General features: G+C 45.4%; 1 protein-coding gene across 4 annotated transcripts; it reads right to left on the minus strand.

Moving 5' to 3' along the window:
• Positions 1-8,239: 8,239 nt before the first annotated feature.
• LOC120688180 (U-box domain-containing protein 35-like) lies at positions 8,240-14,488 on the minus strand. Of its 4 annotated transcripts, none has more exons than XM_039970361.1 (12): positions 14,262-14,488; positions 13,448-13,688; positions 13,241-13,359; positions 12,846-12,967; positions 12,573-12,769; positions 12,018-12,274; positions 11,644-11,754; positions 11,270-11,383; positions 10,914-11,015; positions 10,399-10,827; positions 9,374-10,129; positions 8,240-9,019 (listed from the first exon to the last, which is right to left on the minus strand). In XM_039970361.1, exons 2-12 carry the CDS (start codon positions 13,644-13,646, stop codon positions 8,819-8,821), a joined length of 2,607 nt encoding a protein of 868 aa, XP_039826295.1. In that variant the 5' UTR covers positions 13,647-13,688; positions 14,262-14,488; the 3' UTR covers positions 8,240-8,818. The 4 variants fall into 4 exon arrangements, with proteins under 4 accessions (XP_039826295.1, XP_039826292.1, XP_039826291.1 ...); XM_039970358.1 differs by having other exon boundaries at positions 13,448-13,666; positions 14,262-14,434; XM_039970357.1 differs by having other exon boundaries at positions 13,448-13,674; positions 14,262-14,433.
• Between the last annotated feature and the right edge of the window lie 354 nt (positions 14,489-14,842).

Here is a 14,842-nt window from a genome sequence, read left to right on the forward strand (position 1 = left end):
TATAAGTAAGGATTTCTGTTCCAACCCAAGTCGGAAATTTCTCGAGTCCTTTTTCCCACTGTTTTCTTGACCTCAATTGGAATATCTAGCATGGAGCTTAAGCAAGTATATAAGATTTCATGGCCATGTACGGTACTTAGAAGTCCATTTTCGGCCTTTCCTTTCCCTTTAAATCTCGGGACGAGATTTCTTTAAGGGGGTAGGATTGTAACACCCCAGGTATTAAACACCTATAATCAAGATTAATCAAGGGCTTAACTAGTTAATTAGAGACCTAATCCTTCGGGTACAAATCAAGTCACCAAAATCGACTCAAGTTCAGTCCAAAATTCTGGAGCCAGGGGAACCCGGATACTCCGGGTATGAAACCGGAAATTCCGGATTTACCCGGATACTCCGGATATTCTTCCGGATACTCCGGGCCTGGAACTTTATATCTCTTGTTTTGGTCCTTTTGCTGTTTTCAAGCGTTATAAACTCTCTCACTCTCTCCCTCTCGTTTCCTCCTCCTCCTCGACTCAAGCTGAGCCGAGCTCGCTCACGTCGGCGCCCCGGCCATCTCCGGCTGCCGTTCATCGATCCCTTCCATGAGAGCCCTCCCAACCACTCCTCGCACCTTCTCCACACCTCCATGAGCCTCGCCCGAGCTTTTCTCGGCCGGAATCGGCCCTCCACCGTCGACCTCCATGGGAGCACCGTCCGAGCTCCACCCTTTTTCGTCGATCCGGTTCCTCGATCCTCCTCCGCCCCAATCGACCGCACAAATGGGTTCGTGGTGAGTTCCTCCATCTTCCCCACCCTTTCCCCGGCCCTTTTTCCCTGCCGTGCATCGCTCGCGTCGCCGGCCACCATGGCGTGCACAGTCGTTGGCCTTTTATCTAGGTTTGCCCGGAAACTCTGGATATAAATCCGGAATCTCCGGATTAGGGGTTCCGGAAACTCCGGATGAGCGTCCGGAAATTCCGGACATTGTGTCCGGAGAATCTGGGGTAAAACCCGGAGTCTCCGGTGGTTGTTTTATTTTTTATTTTTATTATTTCAGCGAAGACTTGCAGGTTGCCTAATAAATCAAGGAAAAATGGTAAAAATACAATGTTAGTTTGGTTAGATTGGTTACGTCTGTATCTACAAGGGAAAAATGTTTGTTCTTGCGAAATGTCCTTTTTGCCCATAGTAGAGTTTAAGTGGTGTTTAGACTCATTTAATTAGTTTCAGCAAAATCTATTAGTCCAAAAATTATGAAACCGAGGTAGTGGTTTAGTTTTGGCATGTGTAGTTCACTCTACAAGTTTCCGGCCTAGAAAACATAGTGAGGTGTTAGTGAATTCTTCATGTGTTGGTATATTTGGAAATTTAAGAATAGTTTACAATTAAGAAGAATCGGGTTAAATTAAGTTAGAGAGCTAAGCCAGTGTTATATGACTTAGCTAGGGTTTATTTTCGGCCGGCCGGTCTAACCGGTTTTGTAGACCGGTCTGACCGGTAGCAGTAGTGCTGGCAGGCGTAGTTGTATGCAAATCGTAGTATTTATACTCGGTCGATAGTTATTTTGTGATTGTCAAATTATAATTGCATTACTTATTTCATGTGCATTTAATTGTCACGTCATATGCATTCATATAGAACCGTGGTGAGAACATCGTCTACGAATGGATCGTGAAGCCCAGGATCGGAAGGAGGATTGGGAAGGAACCCGTGAAGACCCGGCCCAATGGTCGGAAGGGCCCAAGGCCTTGATAGTATTAACACTAATTTAGTGTTACCCTCAGGCAAGCCCCGGTGCATGTCCTATTAATTTAAATTATAATTCACTATGTATATGTTTTATCTATTACTTGTGCATTACGTTTTAGGGATTGTTTGGAACCCTAGTTGCATGATCCCTATGATTCCCTGAGATATGCTAGTACGTATAGGACGATAGAAGTGCCATGCTTAATGTTTCCGGTAGAAGACGAGTGGTCTCCTGCACTCGCGAGGTATAGGATGTTTAGAAGTCGAGTAATTTCCGGTTACTCGCGAGATATAAGATGTATTCATGTTCCAGTACTTGAGTTGTGAGTTGATATTGAATAAATGGAGAATTTAGACCGGACGGGAAATGATGAGGAGACATAGGTATGGCAGCAGGACAGGGTTCCTGGGTGTCTTAGTCCCGTCTGTGTCGGTTAAGGACCGGTCGTTGTGGCAGTGCTGATCGGGGATTGAATTGTACTAACCGCATGCCGGGAGTAGGAGGTAGTCGAAACCGGTAAGCCTAGTACTGCCTTGCTTCGAAAGTACAGGAACCCGCACCCAACTCCTGGGGCGAGTCGAGTAGTCGCGGAGAATTGGGATGCGTATGTTTACTTTTGGTGGTCTCACGTTGAGCTCGGCTGACCATATGTCGTTGGGCTGGTTCCTGTAGTTCGAGGCGGGGAGGGGAATGGTTGGCATGTATAGTCCGACGTGGCAAATACGTGCCGTGTTGGTTAGGTCCACCTTGCAAGGTTAAATCGGATCGATTCGCCGTGTCTCGCGGTTATGAGGGCCTTGATCTCTTTGTCACCTCGTAGAAAAATGTTAGGATATGAGTTATGTATATTTATATAAAATATTGAGTACATTGAATTATTCTTGCTTGCACCACCATGATTTGCTAGAGTGGGTCTATGCAAATATTAGATGAGAGTTCAGTTATATAGAACCTGGAGCTAAAATAATGAAAGTAAGAAAACTACTTTAGTCGCTCTTTCTGCAAAAATAACCACCTGCCAAAAGCCGTGCATGTCTAGATATGTGGGCTAAGTCAAACCCACTGGTCGGGTAAGTCTTGCTGAGTATTAGTATACTCAGGGTTTGTTGTTTACCCTGTTTCAGGTATAGGAGCTAACTAGGGTTCCCATCGGTGGGCTCGATGTGGCGCCTTGTCTTCACGTCTCGGTAGTCCTCGGCTTATTTAGTTTGTTATATTTATTCTCTAGTAAAAATGCTCTGTAAGTTAGCTGTAAGTTAGATTCTTTTCCGCTGCTATCTTTTCTGTTGTAAATTTTAGATTTAAAGCTGTTTTGTAAAAGCCTTGATATTATTTACTATTTTTGTAAGTTTTTATCGTACTGGTACCTTCTGTGCTCGCCTTCGTGCGAGACTTCTGGTGTGTTTCGGTCGGCCTGTGGGTTGGAAACAGCCTGTCAAGTTACACTTAATTAAGCTAATGCACCAAATGATGGCGGTTACGCTTAGTTAAGCGTTTTAACTCGGCGGGTCTGTCACAAAATCCAAGTCAAAGAAATCAAGACAGAGATACTTTAGTATCACCGGTTAAACCGACGCTGAGAAAGTCACATACGTCGGTGCATTGACTTGGAGCAGACCAGGAAGTTTAGTATCACCGGTTGAACCGACGTTAGGGAAGTTGAATACGTCGGTGCAATGGACCCAGAAGCTGAGGCAAGGTTTATACACCGGATGAACCGACGATGCATGAAGACAACGCGTCGGTGCAATGACTTGAAGTGAAGACAGACCCAGAGGCACCGGTTGAACAGACGATGAAGAAAAAGTGACCGTCGGTGCAGTTGTCCAGAGACTCCAATTTTCGGGGGTTTCTGAACTTGCACTCACCGGTTAAACCGATGAAGAATTCAAGAGCGTCGGTGCAATTGATCAAGTAGCCGTTGGAGCAGTAACGGCTAGTTGCTGGGAAATAGCATTAACCGGTTGAACCGGTGTTGACAAAACTGGAGCGTCGGTTTAACCGGCGTTAAGGATTTTCGTCAGCCTTTCCCAACAACTAGTTTTGGATGTGTGGCTATATATATCCCCAAGACCGGGTCATTTAGTGTGTGCTGGAGTTGCTGAAGCCTACTACACTTGAAGAACACCTCCAACCACCATAGAGCTTCATTGTACATCATATAGGCTTAAGCACACTTGTGAGAGTGCTTAGTGCTTGTAATAGGGATTAGTTCTTGCGAGAGCTCCCTTGAGAGAAGTCTTGCTACGGCAAGCATCTTGTGTATTCGTCGTGTGACCCTCCGACTTGGTGTGGAGCGGAAACGACACTTTGTGCGGGGAAGGAGACCCCTCTTAGTGAGAAGCTCGAATAGTGAAGACGGTGACATTGGTGACGCTTCGAGAGAGACGGTGGCGGTGGCCTTGTCTTGGTGACTTGGGGTCACTTAGCCTTTGCTTGCCGGGAGCCTTGGTGGCAAACGCAAGACGGTGATCAAGCGAAGAGACTTGGCATCACACTTGTTCGTGTTGGACAAGTGGCCGTGGACGTAGGGAGGGACTTGGTGTCCTAACCGAACCACGTTAAATCGTGTGTCTTGGTGTCTTCACGGGAGTTTGTATATTCTCTCCGTTACCTCTTTACTTACCTCTTTACGTTTCCGCATTTACTATATCTTGCGTACATTTACTTTCCTAGTTAGTTTGATTAGGATTGGCTATAGGTTGCAAGTCTTTTAGGGGTAAGTAGAGAGTATCATAGATAAATCTTAGTCATAACTAGCATGTGTAGGACGTGTTAGGTTTATCTTAAGCAAATAGATTGAGCCCTAGATTAGAAAGCGATTAGCGACCCTATTCACCCCCTCCCCTCTAGGGTCGGACACCCCGGTGATCCTTACAGCAGGCTCGCTACCCTCGAGCGAGGCGGAGACGATCCGCTTCCCCGAGGGCAGGCTCGCTACCCTCGAGCGAGACGGAGATGCGGGGCGTGGTCGAGGGCGCCGGCGGGGATCCCTCGAGCGAGGCGGAGATCACCCGACGGGTCCGAGGGGGGTGCGGATGGGCCGCACTGTGTGCGTGGGCCTCGTGTTGGGCTTCTTCGAGTCCTTTCCTTTCTTCCAAGATGGAAGAAGGCTGTAGGCCTTCGTGGGCCAGGTTGCGTAACATGTGTTTGCATTTTTAAGGCGATTTTAGTCCCCTGATTATGGTGCCCCTAATCATGGTACCCGACAGCATGCATGCCTCGGGAGTGAAACCGCATGCAGAGAGTAATCGAATCCGCAATAAACGCTGGTTGTTTTTTCCCAAGGGAAACTAATGACGGGAGTGCTTCCCTTGTCTTTGATCCAAGCAAAATAGGCCTTGCATAGATGAATGGAGAGAGTAAATTGCTACAATAACTGCTACAATAAATATGTGCTAATGATGAATTAATTAGTTTTAATAGATTCATCTCGTAGTTTAAAACAAGTTCTGTAACTAGTTTTGTGATTAATCTATATTTAATACTTCAAATATGAAAACATTTTTTAAAAAAAATTTACGGCGTGCATCTAAATAAGGTTTTAGTATCATGGTATCTTTTTTCTTTTCTTTCTTTCAATATTTTTCTGGGGAGAGGGTAGGAGGAGGGGGACGACGGGATCGTCTGAGGAGAAAGATGCACTGTGCAGTGGTGTTTGCGACAGTGACACGACGAACCGGGCAAGCTGTCTGGTGGTCATGACTGAGTTCCTAGCGTGCTCCCGTCGGTGAGTGCAAGCTGCCCCACGTGTCCCCCGTCTCCCCTTCGCTGCTCCACTCGAGTCCTGACTCGGACCCCACTCTCCAGTGGTGGTAAGAGCAGGTATTATGGGTGGCTGGATGCTGGCTGGGAGCTGATGTGGACGAGGAAAGAGAATGGCACGGGCTGTTCGCAAAACGCCGGCTGAGGCCGGCGGAGACGCACAGGGCGTCATGCGATTGGGTGAGCAGCGAGACATCAGCGGGGTCCACCACCCATTCCGCCCGCATCCCAGCCAGTGCTGGCTAAATTTATTAAACTTGCTCTAAAGGATGGTGGTTCCACTGATCTCTTCACACCCCATCATTGGAGCGCCGACCGAGTGATCCATTGCACATACTAATGGACTTGATTAGGCAATCATAGATTCATAGTACGAACGGGGCACTCATCAATACTCCATCCGTCATGAAATGTAGATTATTTTAAAAATTTTCCAACAGATTATGGAGACAGAGAAAAGACTCTCCTACCTCTAATATTAAACATTGGGACTCTATTTGATCAATTAAATATGTGATAATTAAAGTATCATGCTTTTTTCCATGCACCTTCCCCAGATGCACCTCCACAATATATGGTTGCATGCATGTTTTTTTATTGGGAAAGACCCGAAAATGATGTACAATTAAGATGATTTGATCCATTCTCAATCTATAATGTCTTATATTTGAGTATAAAATTTGAACTCTAGAATGCCTACATTTCAAGACGGAGTGGGTAAGTAGCAAATAATAGTAAGCTCTTTGGATTTTCATAATACTAATAATCTTATGATAAATAATTTCGCACGTTTGTTCTAAAAAAATTCACAGTTTTAAATTAAAACATCCATCAAAATATGCTCGTCCGTGCAGATTTGCTATTGTTTCCCTCCTTTCCTCTCAGCTATCTTTTGGCTGTGCAGACTTTACTTCATTCAGATTTCAGAGTGATACTCGCATATGCCACACCACATGAAGGGGAATCATGACACTTCGGGCCTATTTGGCAGGGCTCCAGCTCCGGCTCCTCCAGCGGCTCCAGCGGGAGCTCTACCAAACACTCTGGAAGTGGAGCGGCTCCATATTGTAGCATGTGAGAAAGTTAAGCAGCAGCTTTGCCTACGAGAAGGTGGAGCCGGTGGAGTCAAAAAACCAGCTCCAGCTCCGGCTCCACCTTTTTGCAAGGAGCCGGAACCCTCCCAAACACATACCCTTCCTCTTCAAGCTATCCGTATTTGATCGGATTAAAATACGGCTTGAAAGAGATGGACAGAAAATGCACTTGCGCCAACAATTAACACGTGGGGGGTGCCTACGTGTGTTCGTCTCCAGCACCAGCAGGATCTTCCGGTTGGAGACTTGGGGTCTGGGCGTGGATTAAATTGATGAGGAATTATTAGTTGGTGTCTTGGTGAGTGGTGACTGCTACTAGAAACTGCAAGAAGGAATGATTCCAGGCGGCAATCAGGGGACCATGTTCCCTTGATTGAGGAACTCTCCCTTTCAGCTACTGCATGCTGCTCCTACTAACAAGATAGGGTATGCATTTGGTCAAAGTCCAGCAAGTAGGATACCAGTAATACTCCAGTATATGTATCCATTACTCACCTCGCCAAAAAAAAAAACGTATGGATATGATCACAGCCACGGAGTGTATCGCTCCCGTTACTATTTGTGGTCAACTTTGAGGCGAGGCGACCAATTATTGGAGTATACGTATGTAAATACTATATAGCCGAGTCATCACCTGACTTGAGTTCAAAGCCACTAGGGCGGAAGAAAAATTAAGGCCGTGGCGTCGTCTTGCCGGATGTGGAAGCTTATCCCACCTGCCAGACAGCGTCCGCCCTGACGTTGTGATCCTTCTGCTCTGGCACATTTGGAAAGCACGCAATGCCAAAATCTTCGACCACCGTGACTCCGACCCCACCAACATCATCTCTCGTGTGATTGCAGACATCGCCAAATGGCACGGTAGATTTCGCTCCTCCCAGGCTGAGCTCCGAGCTTGGAGAACTTGGCTCTCATCCCTCCTTTAATCTCTTCCTCATGTCACCCCCGCGCCCCTCGCGTGGGCCTCTGTACTCTCGCCTTGGTATGCCAAGGACTAACTTGTAACTTGTAAAACGCTTAAGTTCTCGATCAATCAAAGGTAGGTGGGGTTCTTCCCCCGATATTGTTCGGAAAAAAATTGCAGTCATGCATGCTACGGCTAATAAAATATGCAGTTAACTAATGACTCCGGGATTTGATGATATCTTGCTACTGCTAGTATTTTATTCATGCACTTATGCATAGATTGTAAGGTAACCACCGGACACTAGCGTGTTTTTTTTTTTTTTTTTTGCGCGCTCTGCCGCCACATGAACAACACAACTGCAATGTGAGGTCCGAGCTATCGGCAGCCCAGGCATCATTGGGCTGTAAAGAATGGCACGAACAGGCCAACGATAAAACTGGCCCAATATTCTGATGAGATCCCATACTCGATCAGGATCCATCGTCAAACAAATGATCCATAAACGTGCCCTTCACGGATCACACATGCATGCTACTTTGTCATTTCGGAACTGCTCAATATAATCTCAAAATTAAGAACAATCTTTCCCATAATTTTGAGGAAAAATTGAAGCAAATCCAGAACAAAACTGGGTGCATCTTTCTGGTACCAGGCAGCAGACAGGCAAACGCAGAGCCAGACAAACCTGGGAGCGAATCACTAATCCCAACCATTACAAAAGAAACACACGAGGCAGTATTGACGGAAAATTTCACTACCTTTCAGAGATATAGAAACCAACCCTTGGAATATACCGTTACTAGAGTTTCCGCTAATCAAATCCTGTAAAGAATCCATGTTATACTCGGCAGATTCAGAACTATAATTTGGTCTGAACAAAAGGTAACCTTCAAAGTTTATCCTAGGCATCATCTAGGAGATGCTGCAAAACTGCGACTTACAGAGAACCCACGTCATCACTGGGACTACAGTAAATGGAGGTTACCAAGACAAACCTGTACAGCATTAGCTTCTAGTGCAGTATCCATAGGTAGTGCAGAGAACCCACGACACCACTGTGACTACTGACTATAGTATATGGAGGTTACCAACGCAAACCTGTACAGAATTAGCTTCTAGTGCAGAGAACCCACAACACCACTGTGACTATAGTATATGGAGGTTACCAACACAAACCTGTACAGCATTAGCTTCTCGTGCAGTATCCATGGGTAGTTCACAGAACCCACAACGCCACTGTGACTACAGTATATGGAGGTTACCAAGACGAACCTGTACAGCATTAGCTTCGAGTGCAGTATCGATGGGTAGTTAAGTTCAGCCAGTGATCCCACCAGCTCCTGCTTCTCCCTTCCGACTATTAATTGCACATAGCAGAGCATGATTAGGCACCAAGTTCTTGTCAGGAAGCTGTGTCTTTGTCACCGGCGACACATCATTCTCATGCAGCCACATCTCAATTGCAACCCGTTCGTACGAGTACCCATCAGATGCAATGCATGGATCCTGCATTACCCTCTGCAAAGCAAAAAGAAAAAGAACATACAAAGTTTCACGTCACATCCTTCAAGTAAAATAATGGAGGCACTAAACTATGAGTAACTTAATATCGGACTGGCAGTGAATCTCACTGTAGTTTAATTTTGCATCAGGTACACCATAAAATTCTTCAAATTATAAAATACATCAGCTTAGTTCCAATGCAATTAGGTATCTTCATGAAAGGTAGCTGAACCATTTTCAATAGGACACCTTAATATTCTTCAAATTTTAAAATGGTTCAGCTGCCTTTAATGAAGATAACGAACTAGATGCCTAAACATAGCCTTGATGCAATTAGGTATGATAGAAAGGACGCGATGCAACAAATACCTTGAGTATAGGGCAGATAAAATGGCTTGGTGGTGCAGTTGGGACTGGCCGTACTGAGTCAAGTGCGGTGCTGGCAATCTTGTTCAGCCTCTCTAAAACTACAAGAACATTAGACTTCAGGTCAGGTCGATTCTTGCCTCGCATTTCCAAACAGCTTAGCCCAAGCTGAGCAAGCTCATATGCTGCTTTTACAGGCCATTTTCCTGCACGCTGGTCCAGGATGTCAACAAGGCGACGCTCTTCCACTGCTCGCTCAACAGTGTCTACTAGCCCCATTGGTGACTTTGCAGTCAGCAGCTGCAAGAATACCATGCCCAAGGCATATACATCAGATTTTGCCGAAACTTGACCTGACCTTTGATACTCTGGGTCCATGTAAAACAGTGTACCAACTAGATCTGTGTGTTTGCGAATTGTATGTGTTGATGAGGTCTCACTTAAAGGGAGTAATGTTGCAATGCCTGCATCGCCAATTTTGCTAGTGAAATTGCTGTCAAGGAGTATATTTGCAGGCTTGAGGTCACGGTGGATAATTGGCTTTGGTCTCGAGCTGTGTAGGTAGATAAGTGCCAATGCTATTTCCCAGGCAATACGGAAACGGTAGTACCATGGGAGTGGGGATGTGCCTCCTTTGCATTGTAACCGATCCTCAAGGCTGCCATTCTCCATGTACTCGTACACCAAGCAGGCTCTGTCCAGACAGGCACCTAGCAGCAGCAGCAAATGGCGATGACGGGTCTTACTCAAAACCTCAAGCTGCAGAAGAGAGTGCATCCCATAAGAATTTCATGTACCAACATGACTACATGAAATAAAAAGACAAGGCATCTAGTTTTGTATATTCATGGACTTGATTGTAGATTTCAGTACAGCACAACTACCTAGCATAGTAGCATGTTGGGTTCTAGCATAGGGGCATATTTGCATACCTTAGCTTTAATTTGTAATGTTAGTACATACATTTAATCAATGTTACAATTATGATCTTGACAATTAATTGAACTTTGTAATGATGCAGGAAATACCTCCTGTTTGAAATGTTTGGTAACACGGCTGTCGTCAGACTTCAGTAGTTTTATGGCCACAGTTGTTTGGTGGATTTTGCCCTTGTACACTGTCCCGTTAGCTCCCGACCCAATCTTAAGTGCTTCTGAAAAAGATGATGTAGCAGACTCCATCTCTTCCCATGTAAACATTATGTATGACTTGCCTCCCAATTCAAGAAGTTTCTCCAGCTTTTGCATATCATCAGCCTCCCTTGACGCTCTAAGCTGCACGTGCTGCTTTTTCAGAGCTTCTTCATTTGCAAGGTCCCTCACATGCCTGGCTTGCGCCTCTGCAGCATACCGCTGCTCCCTCTCTTTCCGTGCTGCCTCAATGGCAGTGTTGATCCTGGAGTGGACCTCCACCAGCCGAGCTTCCTCTTGAGCACGTTTTTCAATTAAGTCAATCATCTAACATATGTTGAAGATATGTAAGATGATGTGAATTTGGAAAGTAATTAGCTGCTAGTATTAAAGAACACTACCTCTAAACTTACTTGCTGAGAAGCGCTGGTGGACTCATCCTCAACGAGTTTGAACACTCCTCTCATATGTCCTAGTTTAATCTTGAGCTTTTCACGCTCAAAATTGGCATTATCCTATGTTGGGAAAAAATGAATTATGTAAGCTCAGAAATATATTAGCAAAACCTGACCTTACCTAGTCAAGAAGTTCACATAGGTCAGCTAAATGATTTAACTAAGTGTATTTTTTTTCCGAGCTACAAGAAACTAAGAGTGAATTTTTAGAGCTAAAAAAAGGGTACTCTACATTGCCAACTTCAGATAACTAATTGCAAAAAGGTTTGAAATGTATTTGATGCATAAAGGATCGTGAATATTGCATGACCAACCTTGTCCTCTGAAAGCATCAATTCCTGCAGTGCATTGCTTACGGTTGTAGCTTTGTCTGTGATCGGCAAGTTACTAGATCCAGATATTTGATCACCAGCACAAGGAGTGTTTGCCTAGTTAAGAAATTTGAATAGAATAGATAAATGAAGTCATCAAGGTGTTAAATCTGTTGAATTAAATGAAACTGCAAAGATTTGAGAAGACAAAAAACTTTTAGAAAAAAGGTAAATACTGCACAAATGTTGGCAAATGTGATTTCACAGCACCTTTAGTACAAACACATAGAGATCTGAAACCGATTCTCATGTACCTTCAACTCCATGTATCAGTATATCGCTAAAAGGTGCAGTGTGAAGATGATTGTGCGACTAACCTTGTCCTCTGAAAGCATTAATTCTTGCAGCGCACTCTTTGCGGATGCAGCTTTATCCGAGACAGGCAAATTAGTAGGTGCAGAAATATGACCAGCACAAGGAGTGCTTGCCTAGTTAAGTATTAATAAATCAGGTAAGTGATGCAACATAAGTGCCATATTTTTCAAATTAAAAGACATTACAGAGGCCAATTTGAGAAGCAAGAAGAAAGGGTAAGTAGCGCACATGTTGCAATATGTGATTGTGGATCTGCTTTAGTACAGACAACTGACTGGAGGAGATATAGAGGTCTGACATGGACTCTCATGTATGATAATTCAACCTCATAATGCAGCAAGATGAAGAGAAATTTGAAGAAAAATGCATGACTAACCTTGTCCTCTGAGCGCATCAATTCCTGTAGTGCTCTGCTCACAGTTGGACTTTTGTCTGAGATTGGCAAGTTACTAGATTCAGTGATTTGATCACCACCACGAGGACTGCCACTTTGATCTTTATCAACAATAGATGTTAAAGTGCTTCCAGTGAGATATTCTTGTAAAGAGCGTGGCCGATTATGATCTGCAGAGGAGGAACTATCCAGATTTCCCCCTGGCAAGTTGGATCCGGAAATTCTGGAAGGTGTAATATCTGCATGGGATGAAAAGGATAAATTTCTTGGACTGATTTGTGCTGAACCAAATGATCTCCATTCCTTTCTCATTGGTATCCAAAGGGCCAATAATACACCATTCAGATCACAAAAAGGAAATTAGGTGCTCCAAACTTCACGAGTACAAATGTAGCAAACATGCTTTCTATATCAGCTTCATGAGTACAAGGAGGGTCCACACAACTACTCTGGTCGGTAAAATAGAGCAAAGAAATCAAGTTGGAGTCATTTATCATGCTATCCTGGCAACACAATGGAAATTTCCAGATACTTTACCTGATACTGATGACTTATCATCTGAATAAAGCTCGTTGTTAGAACTCTCCTTGACCTGGAATATCTCAGAACTGTTGCCATCTTCCGATCCAGGAGAATAAACCATGGACAAGCCACCTTTTGAAACAGCATACACCATACAAAAGCTTGGAACACTCTTGCATATTCGAGAGGATGTCCTAGTGCCCTTGGATTTCCTAAGCCATTTCACCAAAATAGCACAGTTCTCATCTCCATTTCATAATCAATTAGTACAGGGCAGGTTTTGAGTACCTCAAAAAGTTGCCCTGAGAAGAGACACCAACAACAAGCTTGTGGATTTGGCAAGCTGAGACAACACCTGAAATAGTTTCTGCCACGTCATCACCCTTGACAACCAATACTTCTGCTTCAACCTGAAAACCAAGGCATCACATACGTAAAGCATGTTGTTTGAAAATTCGTAGAACTATTGTTGGCTGAAGCTCTCTCCTGTTTTGATAAATTTATCTGATGTGCTTGAAAAGACTATACTGAACACAGTTAATTAATTCAAATGGTAAGCCTGATTATTCTTGCACATTCTAGTTATTTCATTTATTTCATTATTTTTATTCAGTTTGAGTGTGCACTTGAGAATGAAATTTTACAAAGAACAAGAAATGCTGTCTTGAATAGAAGCCTCGGACCTTTCCATTGCACATGTTCTTGTACATAAGGAGCATATTTTGGGCCTCACATTCGACTTCCTTTTCGTATGCACTGGCAATGTCATCCCTCACTTGATCAACAGGAACATAGTTGCCCACTACATAAAACCAAGCAAAATTGTAGTGCCAACAAGCTTTGCAACTGCAAGAGAATGTGCATATTTGAATTGAAGAATGGCTACTTACTCGGGGTCGGGACAAGTGTGACCTTTTGCCGGACATGAATGAGCATGAACCTTGTCCTCTCTCCCGCACTGAAATTTTTCAGAGCCCATTTCACTGCATACTTGCTGGACTTGGAGCTACTCACGGCCAGCCCAATAGTGATAGGTGGATCACTAGATGGTGATGATTCAGGGACCACAGCTTCTTCCTTGGTGGCCATTGCTTTGCAATTTGTGTTGCCTGTATCCCTTGTACAAGAGCCCTAAAGTGAGGAACACTGTATGATCAACAACCTAAACAACAGGACCCTGAGTCCAGTAATTGCATCATCCACTAGCTGTGGTATAAAATCAACATAAGTAGGAAATTTCTGCAAACTATTCTTCAGAAACTGCAAGGGGAAGATGCCGCTAACACCATGGGACACTGCATCTATCTACAATGTAGAAAAACAATTGCAGCCAAACCGTATGGAGAACCCTTAGAACATCACATCCCTAGGATCGAGCAGGAAATGAAACAAGCCAGGCACACGGGCGCACAAGCACACACCCGCGCACACCGCCGCGCGCCGAAGCACAAGTACACGCACGGACGCGCCCCAGGCGAGCAAGCACCCTCGCACACGAGCAAGCGCACCCACCCACTCGTGCGCCCCGCCCGCACGCGCGCGCACACAACAAGCCAGCAAGCCTCGCAGATGAATGGGAATCAAAACGGAGTAGAGCGCAACACCCGCACGCATTCGCGTTTCATGAATTCATCCATCACGACCTCTACTTGAGGGGGAAAAAAAAAGGGGAATGAGGGAAGCGATCGGGAACCCGAACCCTACCTTCTCCGCTGTCGTATTAAACTCCGACGACGGCGACGGCGTGGCTTCTCCCGAGTCGAGCCGCCGGCCGCCGCTCGCCGCCTCGCCACCGCCACCAAGCAGGAGCGGAGGCGGAAGTCCAGGAGCGGAATCAACCAAAACCCGTGTGGGAGGGGAAAGAAAAAGCAAGCCGCAGCAGCGGGTCCGTCGCACTGCCAATATGAGGCCCAGACTACTGCGTTGGAAAGCTGGTTTTTAGTGGGCTCCGGCGCGTGCAGTTTGTTCTGGCCCAGCCCAGAAACGGAGACGCACGCCGGCAGAGCGGTCGGTGGCTGGAAACCTATCCATCTTCCGGAATTTTTTTTTCAACATATCTTCTAGTGTTTGAGATTCGTGCAATCATCTACAACTACTGGATCTACACACAAATCCTAAACCTCCCATGCCTCCTTCTTCTCCTATGCCCCGCCGCCACCCATGGCTACTGCTGTGCCCCGCGCGCCACCCCGAAGTCCCACCGCCCGCCGCGCCCTGGAGGTGCCGCCGCCGCCTCCGGCCCCCGCGTGCCGCATCCGGCCGCCGCCTCCAGCCACCGTGCGCCT

This window comes from Panicum virgatum, chromosome 9N, assembly GCF_016808335.1.
Source record: "Panicum virgatum strain AP13 chromosome 9N, P.virgatum_v5, whole genome shotgun sequence".
NCBI lineage: Eukaryota > Viridiplantae > Streptophyta > Magnoliopsida > Poales > Poaceae > Panicum > Panicum virgatum.

Coding starts and splice junctions, on each gene's coding strand:
- LOC120688180 (XM_039970361.1), bottom strand. CDS start 13,646: ATGGCCACCAAGGAAGAAGCTGTGGTCCCTGAATCATCACCATCTAGT. Junction 13,360..13,447: donor CACACTTGTCCCGACCCCGA/GTAAGTAGCCAT, acceptor GGTTTTATGTAG/TGGGCAACTATGTTCCTGTT. Junction 10,130..10,398: donor CCAAACATTTCAAACAGGAG/GTATTTCCTGCA, acceptor TCTCTTCTGCAG/CTTGAGGTTTTGAGTAAGAC.